This window comes from Odocoileus virginianus, chromosome 5 (genome assembly GCF_023699985.2).
Source record: "Odocoileus virginianus isolate 20LAN1187 ecotype Illinois chromosome 5, Ovbor_1.2, whole genome shotgun sequence".
NCBI lineage: Eukaryota > Metazoa > Chordata > Mammalia > Artiodactyla > Cervidae > Odocoileus > Odocoileus virginianus.
In genome coordinates this window covers 57,379,152-57,407,142 of record NC_069678.1, presented here as the reverse complement: position 1 = coordinate 57,407,142, position 27,991 = coordinate 57,379,152, and the positions used below count along the sequence as shown (strand labels likewise).

Genomic DNA, 27,991 nt, shown 5'->3' with positions numbered 1-27,991 from the left:
GCCTCGAGCACCTGCTTGGAGCCCAACGGGCGATTGAAAGAACCCGGAGAGCTCGGCCAGTCTTCCTGTTCTTGACAAAAAACAGCCAGAGCCGGGAGAAGGCGACCATTTCAGTACTCCGCCGGACTGGGAATTTGCTTCTCACAATTTGGGAGAGCCCGAATAGAGGTCAGAGGGGCAGGCGAGGATCCCGAAAAGGAGCCGAGGGCTGTGGAAGTGGTCACCCCCTCCCCTATTGCAGGAAAATCTCCTTGACATGTTTTAGCACTTTGAGGCTGCTGCAGCTGGTGTCGTCGGAAAAGGGGGTGGGAAAAATAAGAGAGGGGGCGGGGAGAGAAGGGAGACACAGCCAAGAGCCAGGAGCAGCGCCTCCTCGCCTGCCAATCCAGGCACCTGTGCACCGAGCCACTGCACCGAGGAGGACCCCACTCCGGGAGAACCCCGGGCTTCAAGCCACGGACAGTCAGCCCCTGGGCAGCGAGTTCTCACCGGAGGGACCTGCAACCGCCCACTCCACCGTCGCCTGCAGCCGCGGGAGCGCACGGCCCCTCCAAACCGCCCGCTGCTTCCCGGGTCCCCGGGGATCCTCGCCTAGGAGAGGCGCGGCAGCGGGCACGGGGTGTTACGGAGTTGGGTGCAAGATTCGCCTTTTCGGCTCGTCTCTTCTCCTCCGGGGATTTATTGTCTGTGGAGCCTTCTGGGGTGGGGAGGGAGCTGCGCCTCCGCCACCGCCGCTGCCGCCTCTGCTGCTGCGGTCGCTTGCGCGGCGCGCAAGGCAGCGGAAGCTGGGGAGTGGATGCGCTCCTGCCTCCCCCGCCGGCGCTTCGGGCTTCCCCTCGGCCGCTTCCCGCGGAAACCTCTCCAGCTGTCCACCTGAAGGGCACCAGCATCATGGTCTAACGTGGCAGCTGCTTGGAATCCCCTCTTTCTCCTTCTCTTCTCCTGCTTCACCCCTCCTCTCCTCCGAGGACCTCGTGCCCACTCCACTGCGGACCCCCGGACACTTTAAGGAATAACCCTCGGCAGCTGCACGATTCACTTTCTCCGGAACCTCATGGGCAGTTTCTCCCGCCGGCGATGTGAGTAGGATACTATTGCTCCGGGGCCAAGGGGGTCGCGGGGGCTTCGCCGCTTGTGGCCGCAGCGACAGTGAGCGCCCTAGGTGAGGGACTCAGGTGGCCGACGGAACGAGGGGCGGGTAGGAGAACCCGAGCCTTCAGCGCTCGCTGGGAGCTGCTTGCCGGGTGGCCCGCGGAGGTGGCGAGGATGTGGTAGATTGCGGGGCATTTAGAATCGCGTGCTTGCTGTTGCGGGTGCTGGGGAGTGCCGAGTGGCCTGGGCTGGCGGGTGAGCTTAAAGGGTTACATATTGCGAAAAGGAAGGCAAAGAGCGATTTTGGGTGCTGGTGCTGAGACCGACGGTTGGGCTGAGGTTGATCATAGTTCTTTATTATCTTCACTATCTCCAGTCAGCTTTTTCTGGAGGTGTCTGAAGGATGAAGCGCTCGTTTGATATTCGTTCTCTCTCTCTCTCTCTCTCTCTCTCGCTCGCTCTCTCTCACACAGACACACACACACACACACACACACACACACACACACACACACACACACACTTGTGGCAGGTCACGTTTGTCCCTTTATCTTAGAAGCTGTAGTATTACTGTGTGATGCCTATTTGTTTGAAAAATACAATTAGAAGACCTTTATGCCATTGGGAAATGAAAGGATAGGGTGGGGTTTTGGGGAGGAGATGAAGGGGAAGAAAGAGTATAAAAGACTGGAGAACCAAAAGAAGTGGGGGAGCGATGGAGCGAAGCCCTTCTTCCCGGGAGTCCGGGAAAGCGATGTCTCCTTTCCCCCCAGCCCACACATCTCCTTTGTGTTGCTCGGAGAAGCTGGTGAAGCAGCACTATTGCCAAGCCCAGTGCTGGGCCCCCTTCAGCATCTTGCATCCTCCTTTCAGAGTCATTAAGGATGCAGGACTAGTTTTGGGTCCTACGTGGAAAGAGGGAGGAAAGCACATTAGCATCAGGGCAATCATAGCACCTTAGCGCACGGACAATTAAATTCGGTGCCAAAGGGTCTCCTATGTTTACAGTTTGAAGAGTCACGAATGGGAATAAGGGGATGGGACTTTTACAGAATGTCTTTAAAAATAGTGTGACTTCATGATAACGGAGATGGCTGCAAAATTGCTTCATTATACTACTTCTTGGCCATCATAAAGGACCCGCCTCCGCCCTCTCCCTCTGTCTCCTCCCCATCAAGTCACAAAGCGAGAGGGCTGGACGAGAGGGCGCAGCGCCAGGCAGAGAAGGGAAGGGGTCACTTTCACAACTCCCAGGAATCGGCTTCAAAAAGGAACCATCTGCGACTCCCACGACTCCCACGTTCCTTTCGAACTTCTTCAAAAGAAATTAGAAAACGGGGGAGGGGAGGGTGCGCTCAGTGAGACAGGAAGATCCTCCACCTGCTCTTTTCCATTACTTTCCCAATACACTTTCAACACATCGAATTCACCTGCAGTGGTAACTGGGTCACCACGTAAATGTGTACCTGTGTACGTTGAAATGTGGTTCTCTTGGTAGATAAAAAGCAATTCATAAGTGAGCATATTTTAACGTGGGTAAAATTTCTAAGCACAATAGAGATTTTATAGCGTGGGCGAGAAGAGTGCATTCCAGCGAAAGCAGGACACGTGATCTCCAACGGGAGAGATACAGTATTAGGAACTCGATTTTCTTTGTTCCTGGCTGAGCCTATGAGATGCTCAGCATCCCTGTTGCTTAGACCCTCCTGTAAAACGGAAAAATAATAAAGTTGATGAGGGAGAGACTAGAATGTGGGGAAGCACAAGTAGATACCTGTGAAGGGTTTGAACCTTCTGCTTCGCCGCCACCTCTTCTATTTTACTGCCCATCTTCCACCCACCCAGCTCCTCGCCGCCGCTAGCCCCCTATTTAAAAGTGAGACCTTCCTTCCGGGAGACGTGGCGGAAAAGTTCCCCAGCCCCTGTACACGTGGGTTCTCTAGCGCCTCGGAACCTGCTGCGTTTCTCAACAGATTCTGCCGCCTCCCCAGTCCAAGTGTCACGCCTCCATCCAGGCGTCTTGAGCTGACTTCACAGACTCTTAAGAGAACCTCCAGGAGATTTTGTGCAAAAGACAGTAGAGCAGAGTCCGTTCCCTGCTTCTTGGAAACCGTTGATCGCATGGGGGAAAGAATGAGAAAGTGGGAATATAGGAATGATTTCATTTTTCCTTAAAAATAAAGCATATGACCAAAGTATGTCGAGAGTGATGTTCAGTGATGTTTGCATTTGGACGCCCAGGGAATGTATCAGGCCTGTGGAATGTCCTGAGGTGTGATTATTTATTAATTTAATGGAAGTAGATTTTGTTCTAGACCCACCATTTAATTAGTTCTCCGACTTGGAGATTTCTTATTTCATTTTTCACTCCATGTTTTATAAGCTATCTTAATGGGCTGAAGTTTTTTGAAATGTGGGTTATTTCTGTACTGTGTTGCATTGCATCATACTAACATGTTGGTAAGGAAAGCAGAGTCAATTTCCATGACATATTATGAAGTGAAAGTTCTTTATGCATTTTTAAAAATACTTGACTGTCCAAGAAAAGATGTGTACTTACCATGGCAACCCTTACATTCCCCATCACGTGTGCCTGCACATTTGCAGCTTCAGAATTAGAAACCACTTCCTAAAGAAATAAACCTGTTTCTGTTACAGTAGCCATGTTTTATTCTGAATTTTAGGGCTGCTTTAGGCTGGCATTAAAATTTTCTTAATTAAAATCCCATTTCACTTTTGTTTGTAAGCTTTAAATTTTCTGCTTCCTCTATAAAATTCAAACCATAGCTAAAAGTGTTTTGTGTGTCTATTTTGGTGTGTTTTTTATTTTTTAAAAGTTGCAAAGATGGAAATTAATATCAGTGAATTTTTAGCAATTATAAAATCTTTAAATGACAGTATTATCCACATAGTGTTAATTCTCAGGGCATCTCTTAGATCTCTCTCATTTGCAGTTTGTAGTCCATGGTAATACTTGATATAAAAACCTAGCTTCTTTAAATGACTTAAAATATTCACCTTTTTAAAACACTTGAAAATTTGAAGATATGTTGATGTATCAAAATTACACCTATTTTTACTCTAATTTTATCTTTTGATGACTTTTGCTTCAATATGAGTGGATCCCTCTTTCGATGATATTATCATTTTATTTCATACCCAAAGTAACAATACACAAAGAGTAACCAACTACTAATAAATTACCATCTGAGTTATTTCTGGATCCTTGTTCCCTTTTTTCCTTCACATAAATTATTTCGTATTTTTTGGAAAGTTTCTCATTTAGAGAGCATGTGCTATTTGTTGAGTATAATAATTAATAAAAGACAAAAAGACATTACTTGTTTGGGTCTCTCCAGTACCAATGGCTACTTTGTAGAGCATCATCCACATTTCTTTTTGACTGATCTAGGCAGTCGCGTGAATTTGCAAGATGCCTTTGGGGGGAACATTAATTCATATCTATGACAAAGAATAGACCTTCAGTTTGTGCCAAGCCAACTGACCAGTAAGTGACTCATATCTCCAAGGAAGAACATACTGAAGATGATTCTAGGATCTTCCGAGAACCCTGACATTTTTCTCTTTGAAACTCTTTACTACATCAGTATTCAATGGAGGGTTTTTAATGACTCAGGATTAAAAATTGTAATTTTAATATCAAACAGCAGTTTGACCATATAGTGTTGCTATTAAATTATACTCTGAGGGACTACAAAATCAGAAAAGAGATTCCTAGATGATAGGTTTTGTACATATGTTAAAATATTGATTCATGAATTGTCAATGAAAACTCAAATTTAAAAGTGGTACCATAAGTCAACAATATTTGAAAAATAATGGCCACAAATCAGCAATATTTTTCCTTTACAAAGTTTTTAGCCATGTTTTGTGAATCAGGTTTTAATCATTAGAAATATTCATGTTTTTATAGAAAATACTCTAATGAATTATCCTAAGGTAGTGAAAGAAAATTAAGAAAACCAAAAGTATTATACTTCCAAAATTAACATGTGATTTGGTAATACAAACAAGTCTCCTTTAATGCTGAAAATAGAAGTAGTAATAATTTGTAATTTATAATTCTAATACATAGCAAATAATAAGACAAATGGTACCTTTTAGAGGAGTGCAACATAAGCTTTTTGGTGCAAATCAGATTTTCCATAGTAATGTGTGTGTGTGTATGTGGTTATATGTAGTGATGGAATATTCTTTCAAGGTATGCTATTTAAATAGGAAATATATTTATTTCCTATTTTGGAATTCATTAATATGCTTAAAATTCATGAGCTTTTGTGTCCAAGAGCCAACCCTGATCATCTGGCTTCTCTTAACATAGTGCATAATTATAGCAACAACTACCAGTTCCTAAGTCAGGTGCTTATTTCCAAATAATCTTTAAAGAAGCAATATTATCACCATTTGAAATATTAGAATGTTTAGAGTCAAAGACAGAAGTGATAAGTCCATGTCACAAAGCAATTAAATAGAAGGTGATGAAGATTTAAATTCAGATTTGTCTCCTGTACCTTTTCCTCCATACCATGTCTTCTCCCTCATAGGCAAAAATTGGTACTTGTCAAATAACTGAAATCTGTAGGTCATTGAATTATTTCCTAATGAATAAAAAAAACAATATTTTGAAACAGCTTTTCAAAGTTATCAACATATTTGGCAATAATGCACCACATTACTTTTGTGGCCACCTTTTAATATTGGTATAGAAAACACTGCTGCTTATCTTCCTGGCATAATTAACTCATGACAGGAAAATTTAATAAACTGTTAGAACCTGTCATATAAAAGCACATTAAGGAAGTTTTCAATAAAGCAATTTTGGGCCAATAGTTGTCGTATCTACTTTGAGACAGTGATGATATATTTGATATATAAACCCCTAGAGAGGTATCATGTATGCTATTTCAATTATTAACCATAACAGAAAAATTATCATTTGTCATTCAATGACACATGGAAAATTATTAAATAAATTTAATAACCCAGAGGATTTCCTGCATATACTCCCTTTCATTATATGGTTTACTGCTTGATAAATTCCTTAAAATCTCTATACAAAAATATTATTTTACTTTAATAAACATGGAAGCAATAGTAGTTACCAGAGATGAGGCATTAAAATTTGTATCAGCGTTGGCATGTCTGTTTTAATATTTCAGTACTAGAATAGATGCTTAACATTGTTTAAAGACTTCATTTACTTCCTTCTTAGTGATGCAGTTTCTTCAGTTACATCAGTATATTTTTGCCATACATGAAGTTCAGTACTTTGAGAGCATCTTTAGGTAATAGTGATACCGGGCCCAAGGTGATAGAATAACAAATTTGTTAAGAACAAGGGAATTTTAGGATACGTGTGTGTGTGTGTATTTTCAGAGAGAGAGAATTAAATTTTGTGCTCTTCAAGAAGTAAGATAGTATGAGAAGAAGTGAGAAGCTATAGGTTTCAATTATACAATACAGATGAGGTAGGTGACCTGAAAAGAAAAATACTGACACTGTAAGTACAATCATTATGAGATTTTCACAGGGAAAAAGAAAAGGAAGTGGTACTCTGGAATACAGAGCTAACAGAGAAAAAGATGTGAAAAACAGTCTAAGAAAGCTATTTTACTTAATTCCCCAAGAAAAAAAAATAGGCTTTTATGCTATTATGATATTGAAGGGTATAAAGATATATTTGTGTAGTGGAAAAATATTTTATAGATGTCTGTCTGCATTATCAAATTATTTGCTAATGGAAGGAAAGGCAGGGAATGAACCTTATTGAAATAGTGACTAAATGTTATGAGGGTATTTGTTGCACTAAAAAGGTGAGTAATGGACACAAAGCTAAAATGTGTCAGCTGAATTTGAAGAATTAATGTAATGCAAATGGCGTAGCTAAAATAATTTAACAGTGCAAATAATAGACTTCGTAAGTGTTAACTGATTAAGTGTTTTGCATCCAGTACATTCACCATTGCAGTTCTTACCATGAGTAGGCAACCTACAGAGTTATGAAGGATGGAGATGTATCTCAAATCTCATAGTGTTTACCACTTACATCACATTGAATATTTACTCCGGTGTTATTCTGAGTTGATGTAACTGAAGGCGTGAAAAAAATTTTCTTCCCTGCTTCAAGTGTAATTAATTTCTTAAGACAATTATAAAAGCTATTGTAATTAAATCAAATACCTATTTCAACTTCCATGATTGTTAAATATTAGCAATATCCTTAGGGTAATATTATATTGTTGAACACCGAGCATACCACACACATACACATATAGCTGTAATTGCTCTATTTTATAATAAGCACTCTCACATAGCTGTCATCTTACTATCTTATGTGTTCATAACTTTTCAGAGATGGAAAAGACTTTAGAGGGTCTTATTTTACAAAAGAGGAAACTAAGTCCAGATAAGTCCAGATAAGTTTGCTTTCTTGTACAAGATTACACATATGTTGGTGAGAGAAACATAAATAGGACCAGAGCTCTTCGCTCCCAACCTCTGCCTCTAAAAGCATACCCTGGGAACCACTGAAGTTTTTACACTTTAGCAAAGGAAAATAGGGAAAAGAACCTTAATCCAATAAATTAGGTTAATGAAGTCAGCCAACAGGATGACCCACCCAAAATACACTTCCTTCTCATTTTATTTTGGCCTGAGGTTTTATTTGGCCTAAGTGCTTTGGAAAATTGCCTTATCTTTCCACTTTGATTTGACTGTCTAGGCAGTTTAATTCTATACATTTAACATCTATGAAGTATTCTATTTTTTTAAAAGGTACCATTATTTAAGAAATATGGAATTAATTTCACTAATATTAAAGAGTTCTAAGTTTTGATACTATGTTCTTTTTAACGAAAAATAAAATGTTCTTTAAAATTACTAATCTATTTAGAATAATGCCAACTAAATATCAGATGATGGGAAAAGTTCAATTCCTTTTAAATGAATTAATTTCCTTCTAAATTTGCTAATTACATTAAAGCATTAATCAATGATTTTTCTTACCAAAAATCAGGAATTCCTTAAAGTAAGGTTAGGCATTTCTGTAAAACATTGCCTTGAATATTGATTAGGAAAGGGTTTTAATGAGGAAAGCAAAATATGATACAGCTGGAACATTTAAAAGCATACTTATTTCTATTAATTTTTTTGCATTACAAAATTATATTTTGAAGGGCCCTTTGAAATAATAAGTTCCCTCTTGCTGCTAAATATGTTTATCTGTTATGTTATGACTGTTATGACTTTAAAGAAAGGAATTCTCTGTTCTTCCATGAGACAAATTTGAAACAAATGTTCTTGTTTAATGCTTTCTCTAATGCTAAAATTCTGAATCCATTTTCTCTAGAATCTTCAGTTATTGGGAAACTTAAGGCAAGATGTTTTTGAACCTACTACAAAGCATATTAACAACAGCTATAAAATATTTTTGAAATTATGATGTACAGCCTTTTCTGGTAGCTCAGTCGGTAAAGAATCTGCCTGCAGTACAGGAGACCTGGGTTCGACCCCTGGGTCGGGAAGATCCCCTGGAGAAGGAAATCGTGAACCACTCCAGTATCCTTGCCTGGAAAATCCCATGGACAGAGGAACCTGGTGGACTGCAGTCCATGGGATCGCAGAGTTGGGCATGACTGAGCGACTGACACTTTCACTTAAAATATGTATTTGGCTTACATTAAGGCATATAGAAATATCTACAAATAAACATATTTATTTATCAATATGTACCTAATAGCCACATCTAATAACTATTTTTAAAAGACAAATGAAATTTTTTAGTATAGTAATAATATTTAAAATTGAAGAAAAATTAGTGACTAAAGTAATTCATTGCCTATCAGCAGATTAGCTATGCTTTTCATTTGTGGAATGGATCTTATTCATGCCAGCTTTCAGTGTACTGTTCTGGGACTTGTGGGTGTGATAGAACGGAACATATTTCTGTATCTGTGAATATAATCCCACACAGCATTTTACATGACAAAATCTGAATGTCCTAAGACTGGGTGTTAACGATAAGACAAGATGTCAACCTTTATCCGTCCAGGGTTTCAATTACCTCCATGTTAATACATGTTTTATCTTACAAAATATCCAATGCTATTTAGAGAGATGCTATTTAGACAGGTACTAGAAGGTGTTTAGTGTTTGCTTCTTTGCTTGCTAGCTTGCTTATTTTCTTACATGCTTTTTCTATCTCGATAAAACTAAGTTTTGCTTTCTGCAGACAAAAAGCAAGCTGCTGAAACAAACATAGTAAACCAAAGTGGGAAATGAACAAGGGAAGAGGTGCAAAGGTGATATATTTTTGTAATTTGGTAGAAAGAAACTACTAGAATTGCAACACATATTTATTTTCTATGTAAAAATTATGAAGAAAATAAGCTTTATTAATGCTTATTAATATAGTTACTAAATAGTTATTAATAGTTAATAAATATATTAATTAACAGATGGGTGCATGCTCATTTACAAAATATATTGGAAAAACTAGGAAGATGTATGATTGAGAATGCATTTGTCTTAAAGTCTAAAATGTGCTATTGAGTAAAAAGAGCACTGTTTGTATAAAGTGTTTAATGTTTGTTTTTTCTAAATACAATTGTATATATATCAAACTCTTAGTCCTCAGCACACTCTATATGCATCCCATTCTAAATACACCCCCTGAGCCAAGCCCAGGGTGCTCAGTCACTCAGTCATGTCCAACCCTTTGTGACCCCATAGACTGTAGCGCACCAGGCTCCTCTGTCCATGGAATTATTCAGGCAAGAATTTTGGAGTAGGTTGCAATTTCCTTCTCCAGGAGATCTTCCTGACCCAGGGATCAAACCCATGTCTCCTGCGTCTCCTGCATTGGCAAGTGGATTCTTTACCATGGAGCCACCTGGGAATCCCATATATCTTCTCTATTATTTATTAATTAGTATAAATTCAGCTGTGAATATGTGATATAATGCCCACTGCAAATGGAGTAATATCAGTCCCTTTGCAGTCAGTCTTGAGGATGTACTTGTCACCCCTTTGGGCTCTGCATGTGACTAAAATGGCCCCGAAACCTCAAGGGTATGTGTCTTCTTTGCAGATGTAGATTTATCCATGATTTTTAGAATGGAATATATTCTTAATCTTCTTTTTTCAGGTAGAATTTCTTTGTATGATAATGTGTGAAAATAAATAGGAAGGCCGAAAAAAGAAAGTTGAATTTGGATTCTAGGAATATGGATGAATATATTCTTGTCTTAAATGTCACTTAATGTTTTTAGTGTTGTTTAATAATAGATAAAATGGTATATTTTGGTATAAAAAGTAGGACATTTTAATGAGTCAAGAATTATAGTCTAGTGGGCTCACTGTATAAAAGTAATATAATAGTTTCCAGTATTCACACTGAAAAGGAAGACAACAAAAACTCTTTGATGTTACTTAAAAGGGTTTATACTCTTCTGGATCTGAGACAAGTGAGAAATTTATCCTTAAACTGAGTAGAGATTACTGTTAAGTTGGTACCTTCTTTTTTAGAGGGCCTAGTTAAATGAAAATATATAGACAATAATGAAACTTTGGAGTTCTTTGGTAACCTTTTTTTTAAAAAAAAAAAAAAAGATCTAACCTTTAACCTTTAACTCATGTGATTTGTGAGATCACCCAAGATCACTCTAAACTGGTCTTTCAGGGATTCTTCAAAATGTGAATATGTACCATTCTTAGCTCCCTGAAGTAATTGTTCAAGTGGCTGTCTCCAGAACTAACACACTTGATTTTTTATTCCCAGCTACCTAGTTCACAGCATAGTGCAGAAAAAATGCACGTTGTGTGAATGAACGGTTTCACTTATGCATCTGAATGTCTCGGACTCTTGCAGCCTGTAGTGTGGTTCCTCTGGGTTTCTTCTCGCTCCTGTTTGAGACTATCATAGGATTTAATTTTCCAGTCCCTCTTTGCAGTTAGTCTGTCATGTGACTTACTTAGGCCAATGCCACAGGAGCTAAAATTGAGAAATACCTTTTCGAAGTAGAAGTATTTATGACCTAGTGCACTATTTGCTCTTCTCCTCAAATAGCAATTACAGGCACATGTGTCATGATGGGGCCTCCATCAGCCTGGTCCTGAACAACTGCACTAAGTCATCCCTTTTAATATGTAGCATGAGCAAGAGTGAATGTGTTCTTCTGTTAAGATTTAGAGTTGTTTGTTACTAAATTTAACTTAGCCTTTCCTTCCTTTCAAATTCATTGAGTGAAATTCTATTGAAAGAATCCTGATGTCCATTTTATGGTATCACAATTACAGGGCTGTTATAGGAACATGCCTCTAGTTTACATTTTAATATAACAATGTACTCTATTTTGTGATTGATTAAAATTATGGTAATTAAAAACTGTGTTTAAAAGATTCAAAATCAATCTACTTGAGACATTTTTATATACTTAAAGCACTTTGACTTTCTCAGTTTGTAATTTTATGTACTTACATATTTTGATACATCTAAAGTCTAAGAACTCTGATATCATTCTTGTACAACACAGCAGCAGCTCCCCTGATTCATAACAAATTGAAGAAACCAGAAAGATACATATGTGTTAATTCTATAGCTTGTTGGTAGAATACTTGTAATTGAAAATACTCTACCATATCTACTAGAATCTGCAATATTTTCTCAATTTAGTGCATTTTACCCAAGTTCGTGTGTCTATTCATTCATCTATTCTAAATATTTATTGTGCTGTTACTCCACACCATGCCCAATGCTTGGCAAGACTGATTACAAGTGTGACTCCTGTTTTTATGGCACTTGCAGCCAAGTGGCTTAGACAGATATTAAGAAACTAACCATTCTGGAAATATACAACTTTAAGTTATGATAAGAGAAAAAGACCAAAGTACTGAGAGTGAATATAATAGGGATCTGAGCAGGAGAAGGAGAATTTCTGATGAACTGATATTTAAATAAGATGTCTAAGATGATAGGAGTTAGCCAGGCGAGAGGGAGAAAGAGCATTCTAAGGTAAATGGTGTATGCAAAGACTCTACAGCTGAAGAAGGTGGTACATTGGAGGGCAATATGCAGTGTGGCTGAATGTTAGGGAACAGGGGGGATTGGCAAAATATGAGGTGAAAAGTGAAAGTGAAAGTCCTGTCCAACTCTTTGGGACCCCATGGTCTATACAGTTCATGGAATTCTCCAGGCCAGAATACTGGAATGGGTAGCCTTTCCCTTCTCCAGGAGATCTTCCCAACCCAGGGATTGAACCCAGTTCTCCTGCATTGCAGGCAGATTCTTTACCAGCTGAGCCACCAGGGAAACCCAAGAACACTGGAGTGGGGAGCCTATCCCTTCCCCAGCTGATCTTCCTGGTCCAGAAATTGAACCAAGGTCTCCTGCATTGCAGGTGGATTCTTTACCAACTGGGCTATCAGGAAAGCCCTATAATATGAGATAGGCATGAACAAGGTCATCTCAGAATTTATTGACCTGGTTAAAAATTTTAAATTTTTATTCTATATCCAGTGTGAAGCCATTAAGCATTTTTAAACAGAAGAGCGATCTGAACTTACTGATTTTTCACGTGATCTCTTGTGCTGCTTTTAAACTCATTACAAGAAAGAGGGGAAGTAGGGATTTATAAATCAGGAGGTATTTACAGTAGATTGGGCAAGAGATTAAGGTATCTTGTGCTAGGATTTCAGTCATGGAAATGGAGAGAGGTGGATAGAAAAGTGGAGTATGCCTTGTAGAAGCTCTTGTATTCTTTGATAAATTGATAGTAGGAGAGAGCTAGAGAGGAAATGTATGGAACTGAGGATCATTCCAAAATTTCTGATAGGAATAAGTGGACACATAGAGATGTATTTTATTGTTTGAAGAATCCTACATAAGGAGCTAATCTATTCAGGCATAACTAGAACATTGACACTAATATTATAGAACCTGAATAACTGACTGACATATTGAGGAAGCATGAATCAGTATGTCAATTTATAAACATAAACATCCCTATATAAAATTATTGGAAATGTAGTGAATAGTTTCGTAGGGAAAATAATTAAAACCTCTTTTTAAGAAAAATATTTTTCAAATAAATGATAATTGGGTGTGCATTAGAATGACTCACTTGATATTGCTCTCTTGGTTTCCTTCTAATTATTCTCTGGCATGAAAAGAAAACACGAATATGTATCCATTCATTCTGAATACTAATTTCTTCCACCTCTTTCTGTTATTCTTTAATGTTTGGGAAGAACAGTTTACTCCTGGTCCTTTTATATTGGGTTGTCTGAGATGAATGGAAGGCTGTTAACTGCTGGTATACATTATTTTAAGCAACCCATCTGAAGCACTTCCTGCCCTCTTGTAGCCCTGTAGCTACCCAAGTATCCATACTGTGAAGTTCTCTGGGCAAGGCCACACACATCTGCAGAGTATTCCCTGAACTGCCTCTTTCCTGAGCTTTCCACATTTGTAATTTCCTGATGCTAAGCTCTGTCAGTTCAGATACACTGTAAATTGCTCCCAGAGTGTGCATATATAAGTAAAATGATAATCTTTCATTTATGTACATATTATGGATATATTGTTTAGGAATGTGTTCAGATGCAAGTAACCAACAATTGGTAGCTTAACTGAATATTATTTTACCCCTTCTTCTAGTTAGTATTTGCAGTGGCAACTAAAAATCCCAAAACATTTCAGTGGCTTACAACTACATATATTTCTCACTTAACAGAAGTATGGAGCAGCGGCAACTCATGGCTCTGTCCACTCAGTCTCCTCATTCCAGCATCCAGGCCAAAGGGATGTGTTGTTCTCTTGGTGGAAATCAGGAGAAAGAGGGCAAACTGACCCACTCAAATTCAATGAAAACTTCTGTTCACACATAGAACATTTTATGTTCATTCACATTCCATAGGCTAAAGCAGGACATGTAGCTATAATCAAGGATCAGTGATGATTTTAGGAACTCTGACTCTTTCCAAATCATTGCTTATGGCTTGGGTAGCATTCTTAGCATTTATACTTGAAAAGGCTATTCCTTACATAAGACATCTGCCTTCAAGTGGATTGGCACCTAATAGAAGCAGTGGATATCAATTGTGAGTTCTCTCAGGTCTCTTCTTTATTTTTTCTCTCCTTTTTTCCTAGCCAGCCTACAGATATGTTTGATACAGTAGTACTTGTGAATATATTATTTTTTCTTTTTTGAGCTTAAATGTATTTTATAAATTTCTAAAATACATTACTTGGGCTATGCCCTACTATTTCCATAACATAGCTATTACCCTACCATGGGGCACTTGAATAAAATAACATTCATCTTGAAATTTAGATGAATAATAATTCAGTTTTAGTTCGGATAAACAGAATTTCTTATGTTTTCAAACACTGAAGCTTTAGCTATGAAGTAAAATGTTATTCTTTTATGAAAATCTGAAGGATCTGTGGAGTGATTTAGATTTAAATATTTAAATTTAAATTTAATTTAAATATCAATTTAAATATCAATTGACAAAACTATAATCTGAAATTCCCTTTAAAGTTTCGAAACCTTACATATTTTATTTTTATTCAGGTCTACTTTATCTAGGGCTTCCGAGGTGGCTCAGTGGTAAAGAATCTGCCTCCCAATACAAAAGATGTGAGTTCGATACCTGGGATGGGAAGATCCCCTGGAGAAGGAAATGGCAACCCACTCCAGTATTCTTGCCTGGAGAATCCCATGCACAGAGGAGCCTGGCGGGCTATGGACCATGGGGTTGCAAAGAGTCAGACATGACATAGCAACTGAACAACAAAACACTTTATCTAGAACTTTGATTTAAAACCATTATTTATTCCATGAATCATATTTTCACAAAGAAAATTTATTTTTTTTCTGTTACATGGAATTGGAAATGTTTATAATTAAATGCTTCAAAAGTAAATATATAAGAGCATTTATGCTTTACCTTCTTTAGTGTTCTTTTGAAACCACTTGAACTACTTTGAATAACAATACAATGACCACTAGATCAATGGTTTTCAAACATTTTTGTAATCGTGGAAAGATTTTATCAAGTGAAATAGTACAAAAAACTCCAATGTATAAAATAGAGGCAGGTAAGTTTGCTGTGTTTGAAAATCACTGTTTTATATTCAAGAATTATCAAATCAAAATATAGTTATTTTACAGTTTCTTACCTTCTGTTTTAACAGAAAAAAACATTTTACCCTCAATTGGGGAAATTTGAAGAAAATATAGACATTATTTCTTTTCAGTTACAGGTTGCCAACAGAATTAGCATTGAGAAAAGTTATTTGAATTGTCTTACGCTCCAAACAGGATTGCATTGCATTAGCTCTTCCCTTTCCTTTTTTCTCTGATTGACAGAGGGTAATATCTGCACAGTGACTCCTAGAGGGTTTCACTTTATCATACCAAATTATCAGTGCATATTCAAGACCTCTGCAGGACAGAAAGGTATTTGGAACTTCCACTGTTGCCTCTTAATGAGCATCTTCTGTTCTCAGCCAAATAAGTACTAAGTACTAAGCCAAAATGGTAGCGAACACACAACTCTAGGATAATCGGAGGCAGTCAGAAAGACTCATTTTGCTGAATATAGTTCATTAGTTTTGGCTTTAGCTTTGGTTTTTTATTTTGTCAGAGCTTAAGATCACTTACTTCCCTCATCCCAAATATCCTGTTGAGACTGGTTGCAGTTTTTGTGAAAGTCAACTCCAAGCAGATCAGCAAAAAAGAGCTTCAGAAGGAAAGGTGGATAGAATGATTATTTCCTCAGAATTTCATTTGTCTATTATACTATGTGACAGAAATATTTGAGAGTATTTGGGGGAGGTTTCTATTTGAGAAGACATGGAATTCTTATTGCCTTTGTTGGCTAACCTGTATTACTCTCTTGCCTTATGTCATCCTGGCCTTAAATTTTTACTTTATCAAATATCTGTCAAAATTTTATTTTGCTGGCCTCTGTGGTATAGTGATATACGTAGTCGAATTGAGACAAAAATGTGGGTTTAAATTTGTTTCCGTTACTTGTTTGCTGGGTGACCTTAAGAAAGTTAATTTTAATGCTCTGCTTCATAGTTTACTCACACTTGGAACAAACGTACCATACTGTGCTATGAAAGTTGCTCAACTGTGTCTGACTCTTTGGGACCCCACCCCCCAGGCTTCTCTGTCTGTGGAGACTCTCCAGGCAAGAACTTCTGAGTGGGTTACCGTGCCATCCTCCAGGGAATCTTCCCAGCCCAGGGATTGAATCCCAGTCTCCTGCATTGCAGGCGGAGTCTTTACCAACTGAGCCACCAGGGAAGCCTTGAAACAAACATATTATTGCTTATTTCACATAAATGTTGTGATGATTAAATGATTCATGTAAGAAAAAGTATCTAGCACACTGTTGTCTTAGTGATACTTTGGACATGGAAATTGAGTCACCTTACTCTTATTCTCCAGTGAAAATAATTTATTGATTTGCCATTTGTTTTGGGATAAAGACCAAAATTCAGTTTTTTCTACAAGTCCCTCAAGTCTGTTATTCACACTGCAACTTGACTTCCTACATGTCCGAAAATGTAGGCCCTCTTTCTTTGCCTTGAAGAGACTTGTTTCCTTTAATCTTAGGGCCATTTCCTATGCTGTTCTCATTAACTGCTCTTTTCACCTGGTCAATGTTCCTGTTTCAAAAGAGTGATCACTTCCTGGGGAAGACCTCTGCCATCACATTCTCTTTTTTCTCTGTAATGTAGGGCAATGCCATACAAAGTGTTCCATACATGTTGATTGATTGTGAGCTGCTATACTCATGTACAATTTTATCTTTCTGCTCCTTCAGACTGTTTTCTCTTGGACTTCATTAAAATGATTGAAAATGAATTTATATACAAATGGAATAAAAGGAAAATTTAAAAGCTAATACTTATTAGAGACCTACTGTCATTTCATGAACTCATCCACACGTGCTATACTTTTTTCTTATTACTCTGTGAGAAAATATGATTTTTAAGAAATAAATAGTGTTATATATAATATTACATATATATTCATTAAAGGTCAAATTAAGAGGAGAAAGGGAAGTGTGCACAATTTATAGACTAAAAAGTACTTTTCTCTTTTGTTGAAGAGATAGTTACAGGAAAGTTTTATTGCATAAGGAAATGTTCATGGTGTAGAATAGTGTATTTTTTTTGCTCAGGGATATATTTACCATTTGGACATATCAGGCTAGATAAATGCAAAGCCTTTGAAAAAACAGTAGTCTATATCTTACACATTATTTATATATTCGTAAATTAAATCACTATTATGAAATTAATTGCCATCACACATAGAAGTATCTATGATGTTGATACTCATTTGCACTTAAACACAAAAAGAAGTTTTGAAAGAGCCTACAGATGTCAATAATAAATTGTGGGCAATCACAGTAAACATTCTTAGAAGTGCAATATGTGATAAAATGCTTGCATCCAGTTAAGTTAGGGCCACTGACCTTGTTAGGGTGACACTGCCTGCCAGCCACTGGTGAATTCAGAAGAACTATATTAACTATTACCAAAAATATATATCCTTATAAAATTTTTAATTAGCAGACTGTTCCATTGTTTATCTTATATATATATTTTTTAAATTTAAGAGTTTATTATGATTTATAAGTCTCATTTGTAAAACATCAGTCCATCAAACCATGTAGAAATAAGTATGCAAAAAGTCTGCAAAACAAAACATACTTTAAACATGTTTAAGTAGAGAAGTTATCTGAAATTCTGGGTTTTCAGTCACTTCATTATTTGCATTATTATGCAATGGCAGCCAAATAATCCTTAACTTCAGTTGGGGTAAGCCTCCTAAATCCGGCTTCATTGCAGATTCCAACTTCTATATTAGTTCTTTCATCTGCCCTTCAAAGCTTTCCTTTAGGGTTAATATGACTGTATGAATGGCATCTTCAAGTTCCAGATCTTCATTATATCTTTTCTCAAGGAAAGTTTTCCCATTCACATAGTTCTTTCCCATTGCTGTGGCTTTCCGTGCAAAGTAAGCTCCAGATGGATCTGACTGAAATAAATATGGCCGTCCCTCATTCCAACTACAGATAAGTAAAGAAACTCCAAATGGGTGAACACCACCTGACTGGATGTATTCCTGCATCACGGAAGCTACTCTCTAGACCAGTTGAGCTGTGGGTATAGGTTCTTGGTAAACGAGATAGTACTGTTGAGCTAGTTTTCGAGCTCTGTGCACAAGTACCCTGAAATCTGGGCCCATGCCACTATACATCAAACCTATATGCTTGGTGATTGGTTCCACTTTGTGGACACTTCGCTCATCACACAGAATGGATTTCTATTTCTTCTCAGTTGCTAAGACCATCCATTTGCAGCTTTAATCCCCACTGAAGGAGCTCCTCCAGCTACAGCAGCCAAAGCATATTCTATCTGGACAAGTTTACCAGACCAGCTGAATGTAGTCAGCAAAAAGCTGTAACCACGCTCCGCCATCCTTACCCGAAGACCCAACGCACATCCGCGCACATGTTTATCTTATATATTTTAAAAGATAATGCCTTTGGTTCCTTTATACAGTAAAAATGGTGAATGTCAACAAATAAAAATCTTTCCTTACAAAAAATGATTCTTAAAATGGAAGGAATATGGATAGTTTTTTAGAATTAAATCTACTGTTGTTAAAAAGTAGGGCTACTAAGAGCTGATCTGACACTCAGCCACTCTTATTGTCTCCAGTTACATTATATGATAAGCCAGAATTTCAAAATAAAAATTAAATTTTTGTCAAATTTAAAATATTGACCCATTTAAAAATGTTTATTTACTCTTATCTCTTTCCCTACATGTAAGTGTTTAACATATTATTTTAATTGTTTTTTCTGACTTTAGTCTCCCTCACCCATCTGTCAAATTAATCTTTGTGAAGATCTTTCCTGCAAAATTAATTTTCCTTCTGGGAGTTCTCCAATAATTCCCCACTGCTTATAAAAGTCTATTTCTTAAGCTGAAGCTCACAAACTTCCAAATTTCACTTACAGCTTTCTTAAACTTATTCTCTGTTCTTTCTCTTTATTTACATTCCTCTCTTTAAACTAAGCTGAGGTCTCCAAAGAGACCTTGTATATGCCTTCAAGGAGGAGGCATTATGGTAGAATGATCAAGGGGTCCCAAGTATTTCTATTGTGCTCACTCAGTCATGTCCCACTCTTTGTGACCCCATGGATTGTAGCCCGCCAGGCTCCTCTGTCCATAGAATTTTACAGGCAGGAATGCTAGAATGGGTTGCCATTTCCTTCTCCAGGGGATCATACCAACCCAGGGATCAAACCCCCATCTCCTGCTTGGCATGTGGTTTCTTTACTACTGAGCCACCTCGAGCCCTTTGTATTTCCATTACTCTTTTCCAGTAAACTGCACACCTTTGCATGCCCAACCTTTCCTCTATACCCCACTGATCTTCAGTTTATCCCTCTGTACAGTGGGGACAATTGAAATAATAATTGTTAGCTCCCTCAAAGGAGTGTTTTGAATATTATGTAGGATTATCATCCTACATATTATTATTATCCTACGTATTATTATTACAAAGCAAAAGAGCCTCTGCTACATATGTATCCTATCCTATGTATTATTATTATTATTATTATCCTATGTATTATTATTACAGAGCAACAAGAGCCTAACACTACTTCAGTTCAGTTCAGTCACTCAGTCATGTCCGACTCTGTGACCCCATGAATCGCAGCATGCCAGGCCTCCCTGTCCATCACCAACTCCCGGAGTTTACTCAAATTCATGTCAATCGAGTCAGTGATGCCATCCAGCCATCTCATCCTCTGTTGTCCCCTTCTCCTCCAGCCCACAATCCCTCCCAGCATCAGGATCTTTTCCAATGAGTCAACTCTTTGCATGAGGTGGTCAAAGTATTGGAGTTTCAGCTTCAGCATCAGTCCTTCCAATAAACACCCAGGACTGATCTCCTTTAGGATGGACTGGTTGGATCTCCTTGCAGTCCAAGGGACTCTCTCTCAAGAGTTCTCTCCAACACCACATTCAAAAGCATCAATTCTTTGGTGCTCAGCTTTATTCACAGTCCAACTCTCACATCCATACATGACAACTTGAAAAACCATAGCCTTGACTAGATGGACCTTTGTTGGCAAGGTAATGTCTCTGCTTTTTAATATGTTGTCTAGGTTGGTCATAACTTTCCTTCCAAGGAGCAAGTGTCTTTTAATTTCATGGCTGCAATCACCATCTGCAGTGATTTTGGAGCCCCTCAAAATAAAATCTGACACTGTTTCCACTGTTTCCCCACCTATTTGTCATGAAGTGATGGGACCAGATGCCATGATCTTAGTTTTCTGAATGTTGAGCTTTCAGCCAACTTTTTCACTCTCCTCTTTCACTTTCATCAAGAGACTTTTTAGTTCCTCTTCACTTTCTGCCATAAGGGTGGTGTCATCTGCATATTTGAGGTTATTGATATTTCTCCTGGCAATCTTGATTCCAGCGTGTGCTTCTTCCAGCCAAGCATTTTTCATGATATACTCTGCATATAAGTTAAATAGCAGGGTGACAATATACAGCCTTGATGTACTCCTTTCCTATTTGGAACCAGTCTGTTGTTCCATGTCCAGTTCTAACTGTTGCTTCTTGACCTGCATACAGGTTTCTTAAGAGGCATGTCAGGTGGTCTGATATTCCCGTCTCTTTCAGAATTTTCCACAGTTTATTGTGATCCACACAGTCGAAGGCTTTGGCATAGTCAATAAAGCAGAAGTAGATGTTTTTCTGGAACTCTTGCTTTTTCGATGATCCAGCAGATGTTGGCAATTTGATCTCTGGTTCCTCTTTCTTTTCTAAAACCAGCTTGAACATCTGGAAGTTCATGGTTCACCTATTCCTGAAGCCTGGCTTGGAGAATTTTGAGCGTTACTGTACTAGCTTGTGAGATGAGTGCAATTGTGCAGTAGTTTGAGCATTCTTTGGCATTGCCTTTTTTTAGAATTGGAATGAAAACTGACCTTTTCCAGTCCTGTGGCCATTGCTGGGTTTTCCAAATTTGCTGGCATATTGAGTGCAGCACTTTGACAGCATCATCTTTCAGGATTTGAAATAGCTCAACTGGAATTCCTTCACTTCCACTAGCTTTGATCATAGTGATGCTTTCTAAGGCCCAGTTCAATTTAAGTCTGAATTTGGCAATAAGGAGTTCATGATCTGACCAACAGTCAGCTCCTGGTCTTGTTTTTGCTGACTGCATAGAGCTTCTCCATCTTTGGCTGCAAAGAGTATAATCAGTCTGATTTCGGTATTGACCATCTGGTGATGTCCATGTGTAGAGTCTTCTCTTGTGTTTTTGGAAGAGGGTGTTTGCTATGACCAGTGCATTCTCTTGGCAAAACTCTATTAGCCTTTGCCCTGCTTCATTCCATACTCCAAGGCCAAATTTGCCTGTTACTCCAGGTGTTTCTTGATTTCCTACTTTTGCATTCCAGTCCCCTATAATAAAAAGGACATCTTTTTTTGGGTGTTAGTTCTAAAATGTCCTGTAGGTCTTCATAGAACTGTTCAACTTCAGCTTCTTCAGCATTACTGGTTGGGGCATAGGCTTTGATTACAATTATATTGAATGGTGCCTTGGAAATGAACAGAGATCATTCTGTCGTTTTTGAGATTGCATCCAAGTACTGCATCTCAGACTCTTTTGTTGACTGTGATGGTTATTCCATTTCTTCTAAGAGATTCCTGCTCACAGTAGTAGATATAATGGTCATCTGAATTAAATTCACCCATTCCAGTCCATTTTAGTTCGCTGATTCCTAGAAGGTCGACATTCACTCTTGCCATCTCCTGTTTGACCACTTCCAATTTGCCTTGATTCATGGACCTAACATTCCAAGTTCCTATGCAATATTGCTCTTTATAGCATCGGACCTTGCTTCTATCACCAGTCCCATCCACAACTGGATATTGTTTTTGCTTTGGCTCCATCCCTTCATTCTTTCTGGAGTTATTTCTCCACTGATCTCCAGCGGCATATTGGGTACCTATCAACCTAGGGAGTTCCTCTTTCAGTATCCTATCATTTTGCCTTTTCATAGTGTTCATGGGTTTCTCAAGGCAAGAATACTGAAGTGGTTTGCCATTCCCTTCTCCAGTGGACCACATTCTGTCAGACCTCTCCACCATGACCCATCCGTCTTGGGTGGCCCCACATGGCATGGCTTAGTTTCATTGAGTTAGACAAGGCTGTGGTCCATCTAACACTACTAACTGAGGCTTAATAAATGCTAGTCCTTATACAAGCTGCTTTATTGAGTCAATCCTTCCCCTAAAGGCACTAATGAATTGCTCAAGGTCACAGTGAAATGTAAGTCCAGTTGATTACAACGACAGAACGTACAGGGAGATCATGTAGTATTTGTAGTCAGGAGCAAGGGGTTCAGCTTCATCTGGCCTGGAGTGAAGGCTCTATTGCTGCTTTTTTTCCAGCGGTGGGAGCCATAGATAGTTTAGTATCCCGGATTCTTGGGTTCTGATATGTAAAATCTGCTGAGGAGGAACTTCCCTGGCTGCGGTCCAGAAGTTGGAATTTCAATTTCCAGTTCAGGGGTGTGTGGATTTGATCTCTGGTTGGAGAACTGGGGTCCCCTGTGCCTCACAGCTAGAAGACCAAAACACAAAACAGAAGCAATATTGTAATATTTACTGACAAAGGGCCATCCATTAAAAGCTATGGGTTTTCCAGTAGTCATGTATGAATATGACAGTTGGACCATAAAGAAAGCTGAGCACCAAGGAACTGATGCTTTTGAACTGTGGTGTTGGAGAAGACTCTTGAGAGGCCCTTTGATAGATCAAACCAGTCAATCCTAAAGGAAATCAGTCCTGAATATTCATTGGAAGGACTGATGCTGAAGCTGAAACTCCAATGCTTTGGCCACCTGTTGCAAAGAACTGACTCATTGGAAAAGACCCTGACCCTGGGAAAGATTGAAGGCAGGAGGAAAAGGAGGTGACAGAGGATGAAATGGTTGGATGGCATCACTGACTCAATGATCATGAGTTTGAATAAGCTCTGGGAGTTGGTGATGGACAGGGAAGCCTGGCGTGTTGCAGTCCATGGGATCACAAAGAGTCAGACATGACTGAGTGACTGAACTGAACTGAATATTGTAATAAATTCAATAAAGACTTTAAAGATGGTCCACATCAAAAAAATCATTAGGAAAAAAAATATGCTTGGTAATCCTGTTCTGATAGGGTATTGGGGGAAGATTAGATAACCTAATGCATGCCATTAACTAAAATAATTCCAGTAACTGTTAATAAGTGTTATTTATTTTAATTTTAATTGAAAAATAAGTTTTTTTTTTCAGTTAAGTAAATGGCAATGTAGTTTTTTAAAATCAAGCTTAATTTTTAAAAGGCATTTTTAGCTAATTTTATTCTTGGCATTTCAAGTTTATTTAACAATTTAATGAGCATTACCTAAATACTTATTCTTTATTTCTCCAAAATACTTTCTTGTGTCCATTACTAAGCAACAAAATCAAAGATTCTAGGGAATCCCATTTAGTGTTAAACCTTGGAATTACTGTATTCTGACTTCTGAGGAACAAAATAGAATCCAAGTGATTCTAGTAACTCCTAACATGTTCTAGTCCTTTTCACAACTGTATCCAAACAATGCCATTTGTAGGAAGTGCTGTTTTCTTGCCTTTAGAGTATTTACCTGAAGAAATATATTGTACATGTTTATATACAATAAGTCCAACAAAGTTATCCTAGGTACCCAACTAACACAATCAGTATGTAGTACTGCACTATAATAGGTTTATAATACTTTATGAGCAAATCATAACATAAAAGCAAATAAACAGAAAAAGCAAAGAAAACATTTTTAATCTTACAGTACAGTGTCTTGAGAAGCACAGTAGTGCAGTACATCAGCTGGCATACCGGGGCCGGCACGGAATGAACAGATAAGAGGATTTACTGATTGGAGGAGGGAGGTGGGGTGGAACATAGTAGAGCTGAAGGATGTCAGAAGTAGGAGACGGAGGGCAAGTTGCAGTTTCACTCACGCCTGAGGCTGATGCAAAGCACGTTCACATCTTTGAAAATTTGTAAGCTGAAGGTTCATATATAGACGATTCACTATACTTATTAATAGATGACTATTGGGATATTTTTAAGTATGCATGTATCAAAACATGGTATAATATCATAGAGTACTTTACTGATAGGATCTTCCTTCTTAAATCACTTGTCTTTGATTATTGCTTATAGTACTTAGTCACCCAAATTTAAAATACCTTACTTCTTTTCTCCATTATCCACTTATGCTTTTTCTTACGTTTTCTGAGCTCTGATTCCAAAGTTTTCAAATCCCTTTACCCTTATTGATATTGTTACTGCTCCTTCAATTCAGGACCTCTTTATAATTCTTCTGCCCTACTGCTATAGCCACTGGCTTATTTCCTCTGGACTCTTCCTCTAGTCCAATGTGAGGCTCTCTGCCTCAAGAGTTTGTGAAAGACAGTAGTTCTACTTAGGGCAATTCTCCTGATTGAAAACCATCCCTGACTCCCTGTGTTCAAACTCTTTGACATGGATTATATATACATACAGTGACTTCTGCTCTAAATTCTCCTCCTAGATCCTTTAATATTCTGACCATATGGCACTGCCGCTGCTGCTGCTAAGTCATGTCCGTCGTGTCCGACTCTGTGCGACCCCATAGATGGCAGCCCACCAGCTTTTCTTCTGTCTTTTGAGAGTAATTTGCATTTACCTCTCAGTTCAGTTGAGTCGCTCAGTCGTGTCCGACTCTGCAACCCCATGATGGCAGCATGCCCGGCCTCCCTGTCCATTGCCAACTCCCGGAGTTTACTCAAATTCATGTCCATTGAGTCGGTGATGCCATCCAGCCATCTCATTCTTGGTCGTCCCCTTCTCCTCCTGCCTTCTGTCTTTCCCAGCATCAGGGTCTTTTCCAATGAGTCAGTTCTTCACATCAGGTGGCCAAAGTATTGGAGTTTTAGCTTCAGAAAGCTAACTGTATTTTAATTGTTTATGTGTCTTTTCTGCTAGAATGAGTATCATGGCATCAAATGCTTATATCCATCAAATTCTTATACCCATCTCTTAGCAAGCAGCACCTATGCAATAAATACTTGAGGAATAAATGAAGAATGAATAAATGAACAATAAAAATTGACAACAAATGTGTGTATACATATAGCTAATTCCATGAGGCCTAATGTGATCAGTCCTATACTCTAAATTGTGTGTTTCTTCTTGTTGTTTGATACAGATGAAAGAAGATTCTAAGCACTTAACTTTCTAAATTGAGTATATCAACATTAAATAAAATAAAGACAATGCATGAAAGTGGAGAAAGTATAAGCTTTGGCATTATCAAACCTAGATTTGAGTTCTAGCTTTACTGAGTAATAACTAGGAAATTTGGAACAGGCTCCGTAATTTTTCTAAGGATTGTTTTTTTACATCTAGGTAAAGAAAATAATATTTATATTTACCTCACTATTTGGCCATGAGAATCAAATAAGATAAAGAAATGGAAATGTTATGTGAAGTTTTAAAGCCAAATGGGTGGAAAGGTTCTGTAAGTTACTAAAAGCTATTAAAATATTAATTTAATGTTTTAGTAGATTTAAACTTAGAATCACAAACTCTGAAGTTCCAAAATGCCCCTCTTAAAGTCTATATATAACTGATATCAAAGCGTCATACAAGCTCTATTTGTACTTATTAAATTTATATTTTCTTGACAAATATGTCACTTTTTATCTAAAACAGTATATTCTTCTTTCTCTTTTTCATGCTGCTGCTAATGCTGGTACATGTGTGTGTGTGTGTGTGTGTGTGTGTGTGAGTGTGAGAGAGACAGGAGTAGGGGGAGGGTACCTGTCTCCCATGCCACCCTCTTCCTCTGCTCGGGTTTTCAACCTCTGAATCAGCCCAGTCCTCACTACTTCTGCCCTTGAAAGTAAAAGTGAAAGTCGCTCAGTTGTGTCCAACTCTTTGTGACCTCATGGACTGTACAGTCCATGGAGTTTTCCAGGCTAGTATACTGGAGTTCCTTTCTCTAGGGGATCTTCCCAACCCAGGGATTGAACCCAGGTCTCCCACATTGCAGGAGGATTCTTTACTGATTGAGCCACCAGGAAAGCCCAAGAATACTGGAGTGGGTAGCCTATTCCTTCTCCAGGGGATCTTCCCAACCCAGGAATTGAACCGGGGTCTCCTGCATTGCAGGCAAATCTTTACCTGCTGAGCTACCAGTGAAGCCCATATATTTCTGTATATCCTATCAATCACTCAGGTATCTGTATTTTATGTTCTTATCTCAGTTCCCCATCCCTTTATATACTTCTGTCCCATTAACGCTTCATGCTCACCTCAGAAACGTTTAGTTTAGACACTTTCATCTTTTGCTGGGATATGAACAATCTCTGTGAGGTGTTCCTTCATCCCACATCTGTAGAGATCTCCCCAGTCTGTTCCCTAGATAACAGTTGTGGATCCAAGGTATTTTGAGAGGCTTGTAGACTTTCAGGGTTATACTATTTCCAGATGAGATGTCATTAGAGCCTTTTGGATGTTTCTTTCACACTGAGATTTTAATCCATACTGTAATTCTGTTCACTTTGAATCATTTCCTCTTCCTACAGGGTGAAATGTCTGTTTATTTTGGGGTAAGAAGTCAGATATTAAGTCACCAAGCACTTGTTTGTACTCTCTGACTGGAAGTCATAATCTGTGCCCTTTTTTTCTAGCTTGATCCTTGATGCTTAATGTCCAGCTTTTGAAATTACCATAAAAGAACTTCCACTTCTCATATATTTAGTTCCATTTGTTCATGCCAATTTCTAATATTGTTGGGAACATTTTATGTTGCCACTTCATAAAAAGGGCGGGGAATAAGAAGCTATTTGGCGGAATAATAGTTCCTCACAGACATTGAGAGGAAAAATCTCTGCTTAGCAGATGGTTATACATACTTTGAAGTAAAACCACATGATCCTCTGATAATCTCCCTATAGAAAAACATAATGAAAACAATAGCTTCCATGATGGATTTATATTCTATGGACATTTATAAATCTGATCTTTAGTATTTTGACAACTCCCTCTGATTCCACAATATTTTATAACCCAATATCACCAAGATAAATGTTTTTATCTTTTTCTGTACTCTCTGCAAAATCATCAGAAATCTGATCTGTGATTCAGGATTGATGATCAAGTGGGTAATTAACTATCCAATTCTTCATCCAATTAGAATAAACAGTAATCAGATCAATCAATAAATGGACATTTAAAAATTTTTATTAGTGAAACATTATTCAATTTAACACATCTATCTATGTAATGGCTCTTTAAAGGTAGGTCTACCATCTTATTTCAGTAATGCAAAAACTTTTCTCATCTCTCACAATTCTCATTCCTCCATATATTTCCTCTTTTATTTTTTTTCTCCTTCTTGCCCTGTAAACACTTATTAAAAGTATTAATCTAAATTAGTCTAATTATAGTATTCTAATTATAGTATAGTAATCTAAGTATTAATCTAATTATATTCCCTATGTGCAAGGCACTATGTCAAGTGCTGGGGATGGACTTAATTCCTGCTCTTAAACACTTCATAGTCTCAAGGAGAATATTGTGCCACATGCTACAAAAGGGTAATGTAGGTTATCTTGCATAGTTGCATGCTAAGTTGCTTCAGTCATGTTTGACTCTTTGTGACCTGGACTGTAGCCCACCAGGCTCCTCTGTCTGGGATTCTCCAGGCAAGAATACTGGAGTGGGTTGCCATTTCCTCCTCCA

General features: G+C 38.2%; 1 protein-coding gene and 1 pseudogene across 5 annotated transcripts in view; one reads left to right on the top strand and one right to left on the bottom strand.

Moving 5' to 3' along the window:
• Window positions 1–997: 997 nt before the first annotated feature.
• Window positions 998–27,991, top strand: part of LRRC7 (leucine rich repeat containing 7) — a 608,651-nt gene continuing 581,657 nt past the window's right edge. For all 5 annotated transcript variants that reach the window (XM_070467940.1, XM_070467944.1, XM_070467942.1 and 2 more), the window contains exon 1: window positions 998–1,079. In XM_070467940.1, the coding sequence (XP_070324041.1) occupies window positions 1,078–1,079 (2 nt within the window). In that variant the 5' untranslated portion in view covers window positions 998–1,077. The remainder of the gene's footprint in view (window positions 1,080–27,991) is intronic.
• LOC110138802 (proteasome subunit alpha type-2 pseudogene) lies at window positions 17,740–18,629 on the bottom strand (annotated as a pseudogene).